Genomic DNA, 19836 nt, shown 5'->3' on the forward strand with positions numbered 1-19836 from the left:
ACTGCTCCTTTCCATCTCATTTATTCACTGGAAACCAGACAAAATACACAAAAACATGACAACAATATGTCTTGCTCCACAAAATACTGTGGAAAAAAAACAACTTTAAATTCTGTGGCTTTATATAAAAAGACTGTACACGACTGTACAAGAAACCTGTGATAAATCTAACCTTAGGTTAACAATAATACTAAAACAAATATTCCACAGGCACACATAAAAATAAAAAAAGTCAATATGCAGAATGAATGAGCAAATAAAGTAGAACATGATGATCCACAGCCCGTTCTCAGTAAGTATGTGCAGCTGCAGCCTGGAGAGACACAAGGTTACGCCGGAAACCTCTAAACGCCTCACGATAAAAAGACTTCATTTCTAACAGCTTTGTTGTCAGTACTGCATTTTTGGCCAATAAATTGAATTCCTCATGTCATTGTAATGTAATAACACTATTTGACTGGCACACAAATGTGAGCTCAGGTTAAAACGACTCTCCCTTGAATGCGTTTGGGAGCATGTTTCTCTTGGACAAGCGGCAGCATCAAATGCCATGGAGTGAGAACGGGTTGTGATCCAGTCGCTTGTATACCCACCTTTAAAAAGAGAAATCATTTTCTGTATGATTTTATCAGTATCGTACATCTACAGGCCAAATGGGTTCTTTGTGATTTTCCCAAACATTATTATATTGTCTGACCTGGTATTGAATTTGCCAGGAAGTCCATTGTGAAGACTGACAGCTGTTTGCACTGTTTGTACGAAGACAGACGTTGCTTTAATAATTCAGCCCTAAAACCCTTCTCAGATTTATGAATAGCAATCGCTTTTCTGACATGATCCACACCTAAACTCTTCAGAACCATTTGCTTTTTAGGAATTAGGTAAATAATGTCCTGTTATAGGGAGACCATAATTTGACCAAACAAAGATGCTTGTGAACTAATGCACTTTAACCTGTTTGCTCGAAGCTTGATATTAATCCCATTAAGAAAAGCATTTCCAAAAATCACAGCGTCAGCACAGTGCACATTTTTACAATGGGATTTGAAAACATTGACCTTCACCTAATAAATTATTTCCATTCCATCATATGTATAGGTAAATGTATAGTTAATGTATAGCAGTTATTAAATAAATAAGCCTGGGTCATGTCATTAATGTCATGTGAAATGGCTTTTTCCTTGTGTGTTGCACCATGTCGTGTTTCACTCGTATGTATATATATATATATATTGTGTATACTCATATTGTGTTACTCGGCTTTCCTTTCACGCCCATGTTAATAGGCTGTTCCTGGTACACCCTTCTTATGTTGTCAAGCTGATCCTCATCTATATATTCATAATCATGCACATCATTGTCGTCATCTTGGTTGTTTTCGATGGATATGTCGTCCAGACTTCGGCCCTTGGCGAGAGCTGAAGGGGAATCAAACGGCAACACAAAGTTTGGGTGAGGACACAAGGGCACACAAGCCTTAAAACACAGCCTTTTATAAAGTGTGTCATTTTTTGTGTTAAAATACCTTCTCATGTCCAACCTAAATGTGTAGATCTAATTATAAAAGAAGCAACTAGTAGATAAAAGATAGAGCAGATACAGCAAGTGTTCAAGAAACATCTCGGTTACGTATGTAACCCTCGTTCCCTGAGTAGGGAACGGAGACGTTATGTTGTGATGACGAATGGGGTTTCGCTTAGAAAGCCTCTCACCTTTGAGAATACAAAACGAGCCAATGGCAAGACAATGCCATGGGTCTGCGGAATTTGCATAGGGTAACTCCGTCCCACCTCGTAAGTATACAAGGAAGTACGCTGGCAACATGCAGTTATGTTTTCTCACTGAGGAGCCGAGACTGAACTCAGGCATTCCAGCGGTACAGCAGAAGTGGCAGGGAGACGTAATGTCTCTGTTCCCTACTCAGGGAACGAGGGATACATACGTAACCGAGATGTTCTCTTTCGTGGTCACTATGAGTTACATTGTGACGACGAATGGGGTTCCCAGTCTAATCACGCCACCTCGGCTGTCTTTCAGTTCCCTGCGTAAGTCTGAGCTCCCTGTTGTGAGACTGGCATGGACGAAGGACTCCTACTTAACACAGGAATACCAAGTTACACTTGGAAGCATATCTCTGTGGAAATATGCAACACAATGCCTCTTTCAACCCCAGCCTTGCCACCATAACAGACAAAGAGCTGGTCTGAGGCCCTGAAACACTGCGTTCTGTCTACGTAAGCACAGAGGGCGTGTACTGGACAGAGCAATGCCAAGGCTGGGTCTGCCTCCTCCAAGGTAAGTGCTTGCAGGTTCACCACCTGATCTCAAAAGGGAGTGGTGGGAACCTTAGGCACATATCCAGGCCAGGGTCTCAGGATCACGTGAGAATAGGCCGGCACAAATTCCAGGCACGCTTCGGCGCAACCAATATGACCTACTCCTCACCCTCCCTGATCTTGTACTGGGTCTGTGCAAGAAGGCTCACTGGGGGAAATGCATATTTGTGAAGCGCAAATATCTGTGCCCAAGTGCGTCCGTGCCGAGCATGCCCTTGGTCAGGGTGTAAAACAGGCTGCAATGGGAAGAGTCGTGGGAGGCAAACATATCTACCTGTGCATCGCCGAACTGTTCCCAAATCAGCTGAACCATCTGGGGATGGAGTCTCCATTCTCCAGGAAGAGGCTGAAACCGTGAGAGCTCGTCAGCTGCACGATTCAGGTCTCCCGGGATATAAATGGCTCGAAGCGACCTCAGATGCTTCTGACTCCATAGGAGGAGGTGGTGGGTGAGTTGCGACATACGGCGGGAGCGTAGACCACCTTGTTGGTTGATGTACGCTACTGTCGCGGTATTGTCTTGTTCTTGAGCAACGGACAGAAGCGGTGCAGAGCCAAGCGTACCGCCAGCAACTCAAGGCAATTGACATGCCAAAGGTGCTGTGTTCCTGTCCAGGAGCCCGCGGCAGCATGTCCATTGCACATGGCGCCCCAGCCCGTGGTGGAGGCATCGGTTGATACAACAACATGCCTGGAAACCTGTTCTAAGGGCACTCCAGCCCGTAGGAAGCTGAGGTTCATCCACGGGGTGAAGGTCCGACGGCAGGTCGGAGTAACTGGTACTCGGAACATGCCTAGTTGCCATGCCCACCTCGGGACTCGATCGTGAAGCCAGAGCTGAAGCGGTCTCATATGAAGCAACCAGAGTGGCGTAGCTGAGGATGCCATATGCCCCAGGAGCCTCTGAAATAACTTCAGTGGAAACCGCACTCTTGCACTGCGCGTGCTCGCTCGTAAGCTGGGCGCACATGGCAACCGAGTCGATTTCCATACCGAGAGAAGAGATCCTCCACACAGGGAAGAGTTTGCTCTTTTCCCAGTTGACCCGAAGGCCTAGGCGGGCTAGGTGCCGGAGCACTAGGTCCTTCTGTTCGCAAACCTGGTCTCGAGAGTGAGCTAGGATCAGCCAGTTGTCGAGATAATTCAAGATGCGAACCCCGTGCGCCGTAGTGGCACAAGGGCTGCCTCGATGACTTTCGTGAAGACGCGAGGAGACAGGGCTAGCCCGTGCCTACCCCTCGAAAGCAAACCATATAAATGGTCTGTGTAGAGGAATAATGGAGACATGAAAGTAGGTGTCCTTCAGGTCGATCGCTGCAAACCCAAAAACCCCAAACTCCAAAAACCAATCGTCCAGCCGCGAGCACTCAGGACAGGGTGGAGGGTTCCACTCAAGCCCGATGCTCGCGGCTGCCCGGGAAAGCATCAGGGTCTGACTCGGACAATGCTGGCATGTCTGAAGGCGGAAGCACAGCCGAATCATCATCTCCCGAGGACTCCTGCCCACCTTGTGATGCAGCGATGGACATAGTTTCCTCGTCTGGAGCGCTGAAAGAAACACGGGGAACGTCCAAAGACTGTCCCGCGGTTTCAATCGGGACGCTCACGGGTTGCGACACGCAAGAGGGGGGTGTGGGCCGAGGAAGAATCGTCTGCGCTTTGTTCCACACCGTCACCCTCAGGTCATCCTGGCCATCAGCCAAAGTACCACCTCTCGAGGAGGGGGTAGATTGGGGTGTGGATGAGGGCACTCTCGCTCTAGTGAGGTCATTGAGTCTCGACCGGAGTGTCGCGATGGTCATGTTCCCGCAATGAGAACATGAGTCATCCACAAAGCCTGCCTTAGCTAATCCCAAGCCTAAGCCCAAACTAATGATCTAAGCCCAAACACACAAGGCAGCGATTGTGCCCATCAAACTGAGAAACAGTCCGACCGCAACCAGAAGTGCACGGGCGAGACATCTTTAAAAATGACTTGTTTTAGCAAGCTCTTTTGTGAGAGGGGAAAACTCTGCAGAGACCAGGGAGAACACATGACTGGCAGATCTCGCTGGAGATCGCTGTCACACCAACACCTGGAGAGTAGCTCGTCTCGAAAAGTGAAGAGAGAAGATCTCAGAATGGCTTGTGGAGTGAAGAATGCTCTTGGCTCCGAAGCGAAAACATAACTGCATGTTGCCAGCGTACTTCCTTATATCCCCACGAGGTGGGGCGGAGTTACGCTATGCAAATTCCGCAGACCCATGGCATTTTCTTGCCATTGGCTCGTTTTGTATTCTCGAAGGTGAGAGGCTTTCTAAGCGAAACCACATTCGTCGTCACGACGTAACTCGTAGTGACCACGAAAGGGAACCTGCAGTTCCAGTTGGTGGCGCAGACATTACACACTTCACATTTAACATATGCTGATAAACACTAAAGAGAAAGTTGCTGAATGTTCCTACCTTTCTGCAGGGTAGGTTTTGGCAATGTGACTGGACTAGAGGGAATCTTTTTGTCATTTCCATTTTTTGAGTCACTGCATTGCATGAAGTCATCTTGTTTCAAAGGTTCAACACAAGGAGTCTGTTACGGGGATGACAGAACAATAGGAAATTACATGATGTAAATAATAAGTGAATATAAAAGTTGTGTTAGTGTATTTTTGATTGCTTTGCCATTATTTTCACAATCAGTTTTTCAACACCCCTAGTACAAATCATTGACAAACAGATCATCAAATCGCAGATTTTGAATCAATGAGCTTTGTACTTAGAGTTTTGAAAATTTACCAGAGCAGCGCGAACATTTAACAATTCTTTAACAATCACAGCAGTATATAAAATATGTAAATGCATTAATATACTTGGGTACAACAGGGCTAAAGAAAGACACACCTTAAGATAAATATGCTTTTCACTGCTCTTATAGTGTATGATTGCAGAAAAAATATACATGTTTGTATTGAACATTGATGGAGCATCAGATTTTATGTGAAAATAAATCATAAAAGTGGTTTATTTTGTTTAAAAATCGTATAAATGTATGAGGTGGCGAGGAGGTCGTTTAAAAGACACTGAAACTAATACTTCAGCTAAAATAATGTGTTTTTAATAATGTCTAAGTTAATACTTGTTCAAAACAATCACTTTAGCAAAGTTTGTACTATTTTCTGTTTATTTTATACATAAAATAATTCATTTTTGTTTAATAAATATACTGTCATTAAAATGGTAATATGGAAATATATTTAAAAATGATAAAAAACTAAATTATTTTAAAAAGTAAAGATTGAAAGCATTGAAGGAGATCCCATAATAATTTAATATAGATTTAGAGTAGTAACAACAAATTATATTATATTTTATTATATAATATGATTAATATCATATTTTTAGATATAGGCATTATAAATACTGTGATTATCTCAAAGATTCACACCCAACTTAATATATGATATTTCCCATCTGAATCTAATCATGTCATGTTAACAGATGGAAAAGTCAGCAGCTGTTTATTATCAAGTTAATTATTGTGCCTTTTACCCCAAATATACTTGACATGTTCTTCTGTTATTGAAAAACTGTTGAATCAAATAAGCGCAGAATCCGCGATCGCATCAAGGATCAAACAAATTTCCACATGTATCTTGAAAAGCAGGGCGGAACGGCTGCGGATCCGCTCCGGAACGGCGTCGGAGTCAATAGGTTTCCATTAAAGTCAATGTGTGTATTTTCACTGACTGCGGAGCGGCTGCGTTATGACTCCGGCGATCCGCAGCCCTCCGGAGCAGATTCGCAGAGCTTCTATTTTTGCCGGATGCCGGAGAGCTCCGCAGCAATTCAGCACTTATATCGCGCGATCATATGTGAATTCACGTCCTCGTGACTTCAGCTGTCAGTCATGGCCGCAGCCGTTCCGCAACAAATCCGGACCTGGTGGGTATTGAAGGACGGCGGAGCACGGAGCCGATCCGCAGCCGTTCCGCAGTTGGTGGAAATCCGGGGTAAGAGGAATTATGGAACTTGCCGTCATGCTGCTGATGGATCTAATAATGTTTATGGATGAGTGAATACATTGATGTTTTTAACATGACTGTGGTATGAAGCAGTTGCATTTGAGTGTGTTGATTATAATGTTATTCTATGTGTTCGTTTTTTGGCTGTATGAGACTAGCAGTAAGCTAGATCAACATTAGAATAACATACAGATCATATTCTAACATTTCATCATGTTGAGCTATATAACATTGATTAGTTGTATGTACATTTGCTCACCTGTCTAATAAAGTACATGCAAGAGAGGCGTCTCTGTCAAGTCGATGTTAGTCGATGTTAGATGTCTTTTTATTACAAAAATCGTACATATTGTACCTTTAAGAATCGAGAAATCTTTTTTTCTCCCAAGTAATTATCTGGATATTGTTTACTATGTGTGAAATAATGGCAAATAAAGGCCTCTTTCAATGTGTGACATCTTATGTTTCATAAACCTGTTTTTTTTTTTTTTTTGGGTCAAATGAACCCCTTCATAAATGAACATCATATACTATATAACTGTCATGTTTTAATGTTTAGCCATTGTGTTTAGTTTTGCTTTGGCTTTAGTTTTGCTTTTAACACACTCATTTAACACACTGAAGAAAATTAATGCGATAATAGTGATACTTAGGATGGACTTTATTAAAATATAATCCATCATCCAATATCCATGTATTGTGCATTGGCAGATTTTTTCAAATTATAAAATATCTGCCAGTGTAGTAGACAAAATAAATACAGAAGTAGTATTCTATATACAATTTAAAAAGTAATTTTTTGCAGTGCAACTCATTACCCATTACATGGGTAAATTTGACATGTATTTTCTTCAAAGTATGTTAATTTTTTACTTACGAGAGTTCTACGAATAATGAAACTACTGCACTTTGCTTCAATTGAGTCTCATGTAGCCTGACTTTTGATTATCAGCGTAAGAAATATATGCCACCCATATATCTCGTTTGGCTACTTCCCAGACAGCAACATAGTGTCGGCCCAGATCTGGCATACATCTGGTACATGTGTATTCCCTGTGTAGCAGATGTGGGCCGACACTATGTTGCTGTCTGGGTTGCTTCTAAGGGCTTTAAACAAAACTCTGAATATTCTTTCAAACATGTGAAGCCACAGATTCCGGCAAATCCAAGGACTACTTTCAAATCCAGTGACTAGTTCATCATAAACACAAGTTTGTCCCCTGGCAGACTGATGTACCCCGAATCTAGTATGTTGTAGAAAGCCGTAAAATTATAAGGACAGCGAAATAAACATCCAAAGCTATTCTACCAGCTTACATTTTAAAATGATCCTCGTTCATTGTGGATCTTCAGTTTTGCTTTGTTGATAAATTACGAGTATTTTCCCACACTGAGCTCAGTGCCAAACCAAGAGGTTTGCTATTGGTTGCCGCAGTGAATTTAGGTGCCATATTTCACCAAACTTGAATCTCACGTGAAAATTGCATAGGGAATCGGATATCCCATAGGGATGAAATTCATTATCATGCCGAATCCCAGCAACCCAGACAGCAGCATAGTGTCGGCCCAGATCCAGCCCACATCTGGTATGGGTGGAATCAACATACCAGACGTGGGCCAGATCTGGGCCGACACTGTGTTGCTGTCTGGGAAAGGTGACAAGCATCTTAAGGCTGCAATTTGAACATGAAGTCCGTAACACCGAATGCAATAAAAGACATAGTTTACCTTGGGAGAGCAGCTGGAGTTCTCACTGTTTGCGCTCTCAGATCTGGATGTGAGCATCTTGGGGGGTCGCGGTGGAGGATGTTTGGGTTTTTTCGGAGGCCGTGGAGGGGGTGTAACAGTAGCGACAGCGTACCTCCTGAGTGTGTAGTAACAGTCCTCTGAGATCTCCTCTATGGCTGACATTCCACTACATGTTGGACTCTCGCCAGCCCAGCGCTGTTTTACGTTAAGGATCAAGTCTGTACGATTTACTGGCACCTCCCTGAACTCTGAGAGATCAAGGTTTGACACGAGGAGGCAAGGGTCCGAGATCTCCTCCTCAATGTGCAGACCAGGCAGTCCAGCCAGAACGTCCACCTTCAAAGAGAGGTCACGCACAGACACTTTGACGTTGAAGGGCAGCGGGAACCATCGGCATATTTCCGCAATGGTGTATTGACGCTTGTCCCGAACCAGCTCCATGAATCCCCCCTCCAAACACATGGGGAGGCACACAGGCTCCTTCACCTCTGTCCCGTGGCTTTTCTCTGAGACTTTCAGACATTCAAAATTATCAGCAGACTTCTCGATCCCATTGCGTGAAACCGCACAGCTTTTGCCTTTTGTCACTATAAACTCGTCTCCAGCATGAACAGAAGCAAGCCCGCTGTACACCGACTCGAAGTCTCTGGTGGCGACCACACGTATCTGTTCGGTCTCGCTGCGTGCCCGTTCCAGATCGTAGGCGGTGGGGAACTGCCGTGGCCGGCGCTTGAGGCGACCGTTATAGGACTCTGGGATAAGAAAGTGTCTTGTTGATTCACGGCACATTTCCGAGGCCAGGATTCGTTTGGTATAAAAAGCATGATGAACGATCACCTGTTTGGAATGGAAAAGGGACTCGAGCTCTGGTGAAAGCTTGAAATGGCTTTCACTTGACAACTTGGCCACCACAGGAAAAAACTCCGGAGGCCTCTTCAAAACATCCGGAAGAGACAGAGGCTGCACAAAGGAGTCACAATCAAACTCTTCTGTGACATCCACTACCTCCACGTCCAAGTTTGACGGGATGAGCAGAAATTTATCGCTGACTGTGGGAAGAAAGAAAAGAAAAACCAAGTTTAAAGGAATGTGGAACAGAAGACACACACAAACACACACACACACTAGGGCTGTGCAATTAATTGAATTTAAATTTCGATTTTAGCTCCCAACGATCACCCAAATAGTACAATCGAATAAAAACGATTATTTTGCCATGGTCTGTTTTGCAAGAACACTCTTATTTTGTCGTGTTACATAATCGTGATTTAAATACTGATTTAAACACATACACACACATAAACTTACTCACACACACAAACACAAACACACACACACGGAAACACACACACACACACACACACACATACACATACAAACACATACACTTACACACACGAACACACACACACACACGAACACACACACACAACACACACACACACACACACACACACACACACACACATACACACACACACACACACCGACACACACACACACACACACACACACACACACACACACACACATACACATACAAACACATACACTTACTCACGCACACTCACACACACACACACACACACACACACACTCACACACACACACAACACACACACACACACACACACACACACGTACACACATGCACTTACACACACACACACACACACACACAGACACAGACACAGACACGAACACACACACACATGCACACACACACACACACACACACACACACACACACACACACACATGAACACACACGAGCAGAATGAAATTTTTGTCTAAACAAACTACCTATAAGCTTTCATACGTTAATTTAATTGAATGATGATGATTTATGCACAGATGGCTTTATAAACATTTTTACAAAGAAACTCTTTCCACTCGTGTTTCATTAATAAAGCCTAATGATTTTCCCAGTAAGTCTTTTAAATTCATCTTCCATGATCAGACAGTAAAAACATCTAACCCTAAAACTAACCCTATTAATCTAAGGGTGTGTTCACACTTGTACAGTAGTTTGGTTCTCACCAAAACAGAAAAAGATGCTTTAGTCCTGGTTCACTTAACATTCAGACTGTCATGTTTAAGACCAAACACAGGGATGCAAAAAACATCCGAAAACAAAACAGCTTGCAACTTGCAACGGAACTTGCATCACACCCAAAACATGTTGGGCTAAATGCGCTCATTGTATGTGCAAAGATATGATGGTATTTTTACAAGCTGAAACTCATGAAGAGCTTATAAGAATCCCTCCGTCACACACACACACACAAACAAACATTTCAGATGCCTGTACTGAACTGTGATGGGCAACACTGCTCCCATACTGAGAAGAATTTGAGTTCTTTTTTAGGGTCGCATCTTGTGATTTCACGTCGTGTCTTTGGTTGGTTTACATGTCTTTGGTCCGTGTTGTGTTCATATTTCGAGACTCGCACCAGGGTTCAGATGGCAGCGTTCACACAACCGCACTAACAGAGCAATCGCACCAGGGTTCAGATGGCAGCGTTCACACAACCGCACTAACAGAGCAATCGCACCAGGGTTCATTTAATCAAACCAAACATGCCAAGAGTGAACACACCCTAATGCCCTTTAAACAATATACATTTACTTGAAAAGTAAAATATTATCTCTTGTTTTCAGAGAAATCTAAGATTTATAGTAAAAAAGAAAGAAAAGATAACTGATCATTTTTTTCTCATGCCTTTGGCAAATAGTATTTTTCATTTTAAGCATAAAGCTCATTCAATTTTGTTAGATTTCTCTGTGAACAAAAATAAGTATATCTTTGGTTCTTTTGGTTTAGATATTTTTACAGGAAAACAAGAGAGAACAAAAGATTTGCTGCAGTGTCGCTAGAATAGAAATGAAACTAGTGTCATACTCACGACTCGTAACGGCCTTCAGTTCATACACTGGAGTCAGGATCAGCTCTCCTGACACATTCTCCAACAAACTGGAAAAAAAGAAGTCCTTCTTGGCCGGAGCTTTGACCTCGGTTACAGTCCTCTTCCTGCCTTTGGAGATCTTCCACTCCGCGACCTCTTTCAGGGTGTAAAACTGGTCGTCCTCACACTCTATGAAGTGTCCCTGCTGGGAGAAGCTCAGGCTGAAGCAGAACTTGGGCTCTCTGAGCAGAAGCTCGCACTGCACGTGTCCAGCGCCGAGCTCGTGGGAGACGCCGGTGATCCTGAAGCTGTCTCTCTCTCTGATGAAGCCCTGAGGCAGCTCGATGTCCTGACAGCTGAGGAACACGGGCTGGCCCAGCCGATGAGAGCTGATCTTCAGCGAGACGGCTATCTCCTGAATGCTTCGGTACGGCTGACTGTCAGACACCAGTTTGAACAAACCTGTCACACACAGCACAATGCCAAAATTGAGCCGTTATGAGAGCCAAATTGGTGACAACATAGAGAATGTGGATTATAAATAAGTGTACAAACACGTAAGTTGTTTAGTGAGTCATTAGCAGGGGTATCATCATACACCTAGCTTTTGGTGGGTCGCTCAGTCACAGTTCTGGCTTACTTGATAAGCTTCTCACCATTGTGAATTCTCAAGTGGACTTTAAGGCTTTCACCTGCCCTATTGTTCACAGCCCTGGCTTACTAGAAAGCAAAGACTTTAGATATACAAAGATGGCGCACTTGAATTACAATCAATGGGAGAAAGTGCAATGCGCAATATGACGGAATAAGTCCCGCCTTCTAAATTAAAGAGCCAATCGTAAATTGGTAATGTCATTGAGTCACTGCTGTTGGTCCAGCCTGAAAAATTCACTTTGTCATGATTTCAGCAATTAGAAACACATTTTATGAGACAGTTGTCAGATTTCATTGGTGAGTTCAAATATGAAAAAAGGGGATGGAAAGGTGTAGCGCCAAACACTAGTCCCAAACAGATGGATGAATTAACTTCTTGCGGTGCTTAGATAAAAAAAAGATCTGCACACGAAAATTGGCCAAAAAGCTCATAAGATTTTATTGTCCAGAGGCCACAAATACAGTGCAAAAGTGTGTGATTTCAAATATGAAAATATTTCCCCATTCAGAGAGCTCGGAGCGGCGCTATCTGACTGAAACGGCTGGCGTTTCAAACATGGCCGCCGAGTCAAATGACTTGCCTTAAAAGGGACTTTGTGCCCTTGACATTTGCATTTTATAACAGTAGGATCAAACCTCTGCAAATAACCAATAAGGCAGCAGTGTGTTTGGCCTTTAAAGAGCCTAAGACAGCATGTGTTCCCGCTTCACTCGTCGCTGCTCACGCCAGGTTCAAGACACTGATGTTTGTTTCCTTATACTTCCTCTCACTTCTACAGCCAGATCTACACGCTCTCCAGAAGCCTGAGAGATCGACACTCCACCGTACAACAACAAGAGACACAATCACTTCACTTTCACTGTTCTTCGCTGGTGGAATGATCTTCTCAGTCCAGTAAGAACAGCCGAATCCCTTGCCACTCAACAGGCGGGATGGTTGAAACGTGAAGTTGTATCACTGTCAGTTTAACCACTCAGAAATGATCTACAGGGTTCAAATCTCTATCGTACAGGAGCACGACCTGCCTGAGGCGACAGCAGATGTCATGAGCCACGGTGTATTAATAAATTTTTTTAAAAAATAGGTAGGGAAATAAAAATTTCACCAGGATTTCTTATTTACAGTTTTTTTTATTCGCTTTGGTACTATTTTCACATTTCAACATTTCCAAAACTCTTAGTGCTAATATCACAACAGATCATCAAAAGTGCTCTTTTTTCAAACATTTCATCATGTTTTCAATTGTGTTAGCACAATACACAAAATCACAAAGTATCCCTTTCACAACACAAAGAAGTGTTTCATTCACAGTCACTGCCTTTCATAAAGCTCTTACTATCAAACCTTTGATTTGCATCTCTTCTTGTTCAGTTTAATACATTTGTCTATTATTTAATCCAACTGATCTTAATGGTTAATCAATGAATCATTTGGTACACCTATAGATTTCTATAGATATTGATTATACAGTTTCTATAGAACTTGTTTGCAATTTCCGATATGGATAACCAAATTAATTATTTTTACATAAGTGATTTATAGATAATAACCACCACTATGTTCAAAGTGTGTGCACACGCATGTGTGTGTGTGTGAGAGAGAGAGAGAAAGATACAGAGAAATTTGCCATTTGTGAAAATACTGTAAAGCAGAATAGAGTATAAAGGAGAGGAAACAGTCAATGACTGTAAAACATCAGATTGATCAGAGATCATCAGTAGAAGGGAGACAGACGGCATCAAATACAGCATTTTACATTACAGTATGTATGCCATGTGATGCTGTAAACATGGTAGAGACATGGTAGTTACATTACTGTAACTCAAACTTCATGTGTAAAGGTCATCATTTACAGTATATTCAGTCAAATAGTCAAAATCATTTACTGTACTGCCAGCAAACTCTGTTCTAGCACAGAACCTCATGGCTGCGCTTCATCACACCTTTTGATAACACACTGGATAGATACTAGCACAAACATTATGGATTCAGTTACTTCTAATCTGGCAACTGTAGCCTGTATTACTGTAATTATTTCAGCAACAACGGTGATTTGAAACATGTATCTTGCATTGTTTGCTGTTGAATGAACTGATTGTTAAAAGTACTAAATTGAAAGAAGATCATACTGTTGTGTTTCTGTGATTAAACCAAATGTTCTCATTACATATTACAAAAATCTTGTGTTTGAAACAATGATTATGTGGACTGAAATGTGTATAACTGTAATGACAGCATGAGATCAGGTTTTGAAAGAATGACTAGCTGTGTTACAGGTGTGATCAGTGTGGATTTTTGTACTAAGAGTTTTGAAAATGTTCACCTTGTGAAAATAGCACCAAAGCAAATAAAAAAAAACTGTAGTTTGATGTAAAAATATCGACTCAAAACGTTCACCAAAATGTAAAAAAACAAAAAAACAATAATCATGGCTGAGCAGACGGGGAGATTTGCAACACGACTTCCTCCGCTTACATCTATTTGAGACACAAAGACTGAACGAAATGGAAAGCCGACATCTGACACTGTGAAAGTACTAGCATACGCACACATACTCTACATCTTTTTAGGTGTTAGTCTATGTTTTATGTATTTGCATTTGATTTATGCTTGTGGAGTTTTTTTTTTATTTGAAAATTAATTTTAAGCATTTTAATTAAAAAGGGAAAAAATGAAATGGAGCAAAACTGGAGTATGGGGCTGAGAGTATTGTTAAAGTTAATTCAGAAACAAACTGATGAGATGGGATACATTAAAGATTTATATAGACTTTTGAGGGTATAATATGATAAATACAAAGCAAAACTGCAACGGAATGGAAGCTGCTGCTCAAATGGACTGAGCGAGTTTAGTTTTCTTCTGCCGCATTTCAACCAGCAATAACTAGATCACTTACAAATCCAAGATACAAGTTGTTTTAGCAAGTTGCTTTCCCAACAGAAAAATTTGGCATGAAAATAAAATGTATATTTGAATAGATTTTAAAATATCTGTATATAAAAGAAAGAAATGACTTTAGTTTGTAAGGCCTGGCTCTGGCGTGTCTGGTACCTGGATACTCCACCGGTATGTCGATCTGAGTGTTGCCGGAGCTCTGCGCTGTGAATCTGGTGATGGTGATGTCGATGATTTTCAGCAGATCTCCTGTCGAAAGACAGCACTCTCTTCCAAACATCTCATACACGCAGCCTGAAAAACACCAGTGTTTTCACACTCGCATTAAACATTTCAAAGCTCTCAGTTTTCCAGTCCATTCAGCTCGTATTGCTGTAGAACTATTGCAGCACAGATCAGAGTACTGGAGTGAAGTGGCATTTGGAGCAGTTAAAAATGCTGAAATTATGTAGTGTATGCAGTTCATGACATCACGAACATCAGGCATATTACCAGCGAAGAGAGCTAGAAAAAGATCAGACACAGGTTGGTTTCCGCTCATGATATCATGTGGTTTGAAAATAAACTTTTCGTTGTGTCTTCAAATGATACAAGTTTTATTTTGTTGCAAAATCATATGGTTGATTTAAAAAAAGAATTTATATATATATAAGGTGTATGTAAGGTGTAAGGATACCCTCGTGTCACGTTTTTATATATATCACGATACTGAACTCACGATACGATATTATTGCGATACTCCAAGACATATGATAAAAGGATAACAAAAAATGTACTGTTGATTAAAATGATAAATTTGGTATTACGTTGTGTGTGTAAATGAACAGGCTTGGACTCGGTGCTGAAACCCAAAGCACAGGACAATAGAGACACCAGAATGACAATATTCATGATTCTGAAGATGAAAATACTGAATTATTTAGACGAATATGCTTGAACTCTGTCACTGACTAGATATATTTAAAATAATGTAGGCCACTTTTTACTGCTAACATCTGACATTTGGCATCATCAGGACCCACACATATTCCCCCAATGCCTTATTATACATTATATTCAACATTATATATAGCAGTTTAATGTAGTCCTGACACTAAAACTCAGTAAACTTGATTTTTTTTTTCTCACACGGTAAATTTGGTTATTTATTTTGGATGAACTATACACAATACATATAGTTGCATTTTTGTGTTGCGATATATCGAGACACGTTATGTTGTTACACCCCTAGTGCCCTTCTTCAAATCCAAATTACGTAACAGGATTACATTGTCTTTTATAAAATCTGTAAATTATTTAAAACATATTTTTCAACATTTCCACAGTTTGTTTCTCAACGGCAAACCCTCACCTAGGCCAATACGTGAGACGGATATTCTAGATATTACGACGTTCAAAACTCATAATCACAGCTATTATCTGACAGCGAGGGGTTAGATGAATTCTGTTTTAGCTTAACTTACCTTGATAGTATATTCCTGACTGGATCTGAAGCACTCGAGGGAAAGTTTTAGGATCCACAAACTGTGTGAATTCATGCAGTGTCGTAGCCATCTTCTGCTGTGTGTGTGAGGAGACGCTTCTAGAGCTGAGAGCGAAGGCTTGTCCATAAAGCTGGACGGTGGAGGAAAACACTGATGCCCTTCGGCCCTCCAGATGACCCTGAGCTCAGAAGAGCAGAGCGAGAAGGAGAACGAGACAGCGAGGCATCGAGCGCAGAAGAGGAGGAGGAGGAGGAGGAGGAGGACAGGAAGCCACCTTCAGCTCGAACACCACAACTCAACGCATTGTTAAGCAGAGCTGCACCGGGGATTCTGCAAAAGTACTATGACATAAATGACATACAGCAGCTCCCACATCCTCTGCCTGACTTCATGACACCAGGGCCAAAGCTAAGCTGAAACAAACAGGGATCCAAATCCCCGAAACAAGCGTTCATGTCACTGCAATATAAATCATTTTAAAAAAGAATCTTAGTTTTTACAGAAAAAAAATCTGTAAAAAACTAAATAAGTAAACATTTACAGATTTTAAAACTGTAATTTACAAAAAATGTTAGCTAGGCCATGCTGTACTTTTAACATACACTTACAACCACCATATAACACTGATACTAAAGAGAAAAACACATGACGGAAATACTGAAGATGAAATACTGAACCATCATCATAACACACACCACATTACACTAAAATAATGCTAGTAATAATGCACAAACAAATAAGATGCAAGATGATCAAATAAGATCAAATATGAAATGTCACACAGGCTCACTGTAAATTATAATTTGATTTGTTCGGTACATTTAACAATGTTTCACTGTAAAATGAGATCTGTTACAGTTTTCCCTGTATATACAGGAGCAATAGAACTTTAGACCAATTAACAGCTCTTACTGTGGCAGTTTTACAGTCTATTACTGTTAAAATGACCATTTATTACAGAGAAATTCTCCACATTAATTCCAACCGTACTCATGTTAAATCAGAGGAAACACATTCTTTCACATATCCTTTTTTTATTCAAAGTATTTGCACTTTTTGACATTGTATTACAGCCATAAAGCCAACAACTACAGACAAAAAATACATAACTTATTTCACATGATGAATTTTGTTGTTGTCGTTTTGTTTTCTATAAAATGTCTGATCAGCATCAATACTGGCTGCAGCTTTCTTCTTAAATTGGCTTTGATCCTAAATACACTAGAGTCTAATACTGTATATATTTTGAATGATACACTTCATTGTTTGCCTTTTTTTTCTTCTCCATTTCCAGCACAATACAAATGTGAAAACATCCGAAAAAATAGAGCTCTTCTCTTTCCTCCTCTCCTCCGAAAAAGCAACAAAATCACAACCGTTACGTAAAACAAATCACTATAACACGTAAAAGATTTCAAATAAAAAAGGAAAATACATTTTTCAAATACAACAAAAAAAAACACTACTTAAATCCGTCTCATACAAAGAGTGTTTGCAGTGAAAATTTCGGCTAAACAGGGAATGATAATGATTGTTTTGAGCTTTCAAAAATGCAAGTAAACAATAAATACAAACAATGTGCTTCATCCCTATAGACATATTTACACAAGTCTTTGGCTTATGCTCATCATCTGCTACCAAAAAGGAAAAGAAGAAACGTAATAAGCCAGCCATTAGAGCGGAGTGCAGTGTTCTCCGGTCAAAGTTACACGCTTTCCCTTTCGACACAATGTCCATCTACACGAGTACAGCTACACATGTTATTAACAGGAACAGTGACAGACACACGCATGCAACAGCTCGGCCTTATGTTTCAAATGGCTGTAAAAAAAGAACGAAACCAAACGTGAACTGGACCGGGCGGCCGGCACTTGAATCCCATGAAAGTCGACACGGATGCACGGACGTTTACGGGGCGCTCGTGAGAGAAGGTCTCCATTAGGACGTCTCGATGTACTCCAGGGCCAGGTCGTAGCAGAAGCGGTACTGCTCCTGTGAAGACACATCGAGATATGAGCCTGACAAACACACGCTCTTTACAGAGGATGTGGTGTGTGTTTGAAACCACAACAGCTCTCAATGCCATTTTACTCTTTATTTATCAACTTGCTGGCCAATTAACATGAAAACGTCAATCTGTTAATAAATGAGCATACAATATAAAGAATTCAAAATGTGAATAAAATAGGCAAGAATTCTTTCTCTGTCTTAAAAAAAAAAGAAAAAAAAAAGAGAGGCATACCATGGGCTTTTATACAAATGATGTAAGGCTTTCGTTGTATTCGATTATATTGTTCAATGTTACATGTTAATGTTTATGTACATCTGTATTTATAGTGTGAAGTCTCAAAAGCATTTGTTATGAGGCATTACACCGCAAAGAATATATTTTTCCTCATCGGTATTTTCATTGATTCCAGTAAACACTGTACAATCTGATTAGTTGGACTTATTAAAAAAAGCATGCAAACCGACTGCCTTAAAAAAACAAGTAAAGTGAAATAGGAATAGTATGTGGTACTGACAAATGTTTAGTTAGTATAGTTCACTTACACAAGAGTTCTAGTAACTAAAAGAACTGTAGAGAGTAATTGATCATTTACTTTAAATACAATTTAATTGTTACCATTGTTGTGTCTTGCAGACTGAATGTTGAAGTCTGTGTGACTCGAGTATGATCAATTGCAAGATATATTGATCTATATAAGATCTATAAGATATATAAATCAGTTATTCCGTTTCAAAGGAAGAGAAGTAATATATATGAAGAGTTCAGATGCAAAAGCCTCTAAGGGCCATCTGAAATTTTCTTCTAGAATGATCTTTTTTATCAAGCTCGTATATTTAAGTTCAATAATTTCACTTAAATGGCAATGCAAATTACCTATTAATTGTCATTTAAGTGAAATTACTTAAATATACAAACTTTATAAAAATGATCATTCTAGAAGAAAATTTCAGATGGCACTCAGAGGCTTTTGCATCTGAACTCTTCATATATATATATATATATATATATATATATATTACTTCTCTTCCTTTGAAACCGAATAACTGATTTCTTGTTGCAATCGCTGCATCAATGGGAAGAGAATTACAGTAGTATAAATGAAGTTTAGCTAAAAACATTTGAAGAAAATCAACATCAATTTATGAAGTCAGCTTATGTGATGTTCTCTCAAATTTTTTAGTTGTATTAAAATTTCAACATTCAAGATGACTTTGGGAAATGAGTGAATGCAAACAGAGAAAAAGACCTTTTTTCCCGCCTCAAAAACCTCACTCAAACTAATCAATTAGCAAACAAAGCATAGTATGTGAATAGTGCAGATTACTAGATTTTTACAATTAAGTGAAGACATTAAGTAAAGTTAACTAGTTAGAATCACTGTTGGATTAGTTAGATAAACTCCAGGATAAATTGTGTTTTCTGAGGATGAGCCTCAAACACAGTCGATTTTCCTCCGTCACACACAATGCTTCTCAAGTAAATGTAAATCTAGTTTTAAGGATGCTGGGATATTCTTACTGGACAACAAGACAGAAAATACAGTGAGGTTACACTTTATTTTAAGGCGATGTTGTTACAGTGTAATTACACAAATAAGCTGTGAGTCCTGTTAATGAAATACACGTACTTACTAGAGGTTTACTAACACTTTATTTTACAGTGTCCTTGTTACATATGTTACATGTACTTACCATAGTAAATTCTGCATAATTACATGCAACTAACCCTCAACCAAATCCTATCCAACCCTAAACTTATAGTTAACTGTTAATTATTATTACTCAGTACTTAAACATATAATTA

General features: G+C 40.3%; 2 protein-coding genes across 26 annotated transcripts in view; both read right to left on the reverse strand.

The window, feature by feature from the left end:
* Positions 1-5: 5 nt before the first annotated feature.
* themis (thymocyte selection associated) lies at positions 6-16244 on the reverse strand. The gene is made up of 6 exons (XM_084432130.1): positions 16002-16244; positions 14695-14832; positions 10989-11450; positions 8062-9131; positions 4781-4901; positions 6-1418 (listed from the first exon to the last, which is right to left on the reverse strand). The coding sequence occupies exons 1-6, from the start codon at positions 16090-16092 to the stop codon at positions 1243-1245; spliced, it is 2058 nt and encodes a 685-aa protein (XP_084288256.1). The 5' UTR covers positions 16093-16244; the 3' UTR covers positions 6-1242.
* Positions 16245-17042: 798 nt separating this feature from the next.
* ptprk (protein tyrosine phosphatase receptor type K) overlaps positions 17043-19836 on the reverse strand; it is a 182438-nt gene continuing 179644 nt past the window's right edge. For 24 of the 25 annotated variants that reach the window (XR_014629946.1, XM_084432118.1, XM_084432114.1 and 21 more), the window contains one exon: positions 17043-18014. Coding sequence is in view for 23 of the 25 variants with exons in the window: in XM_084432118.1 (XP_084288244.1) it covers positions 17961-18014 (54 nt within the window). In the remaining 2 variants the exon portion in view is untranslated. The remainder of the gene's footprint in view (positions 18015-19836) is intronic. The other variant, XR_014629947.1, reaches the window with a different exon arrangement.

The sequence above is a fragment of the Rutilus rutilus genome (assembly GCF_951802725.1).
Source record: "Rutilus rutilus genome assembly, chromosome: 15".
NCBI classification, from domain to species: Eukaryota; Metazoa; Chordata; class Actinopteri; order Cypriniformes; family Leuciscidae; genus Rutilus; species Rutilus rutilus.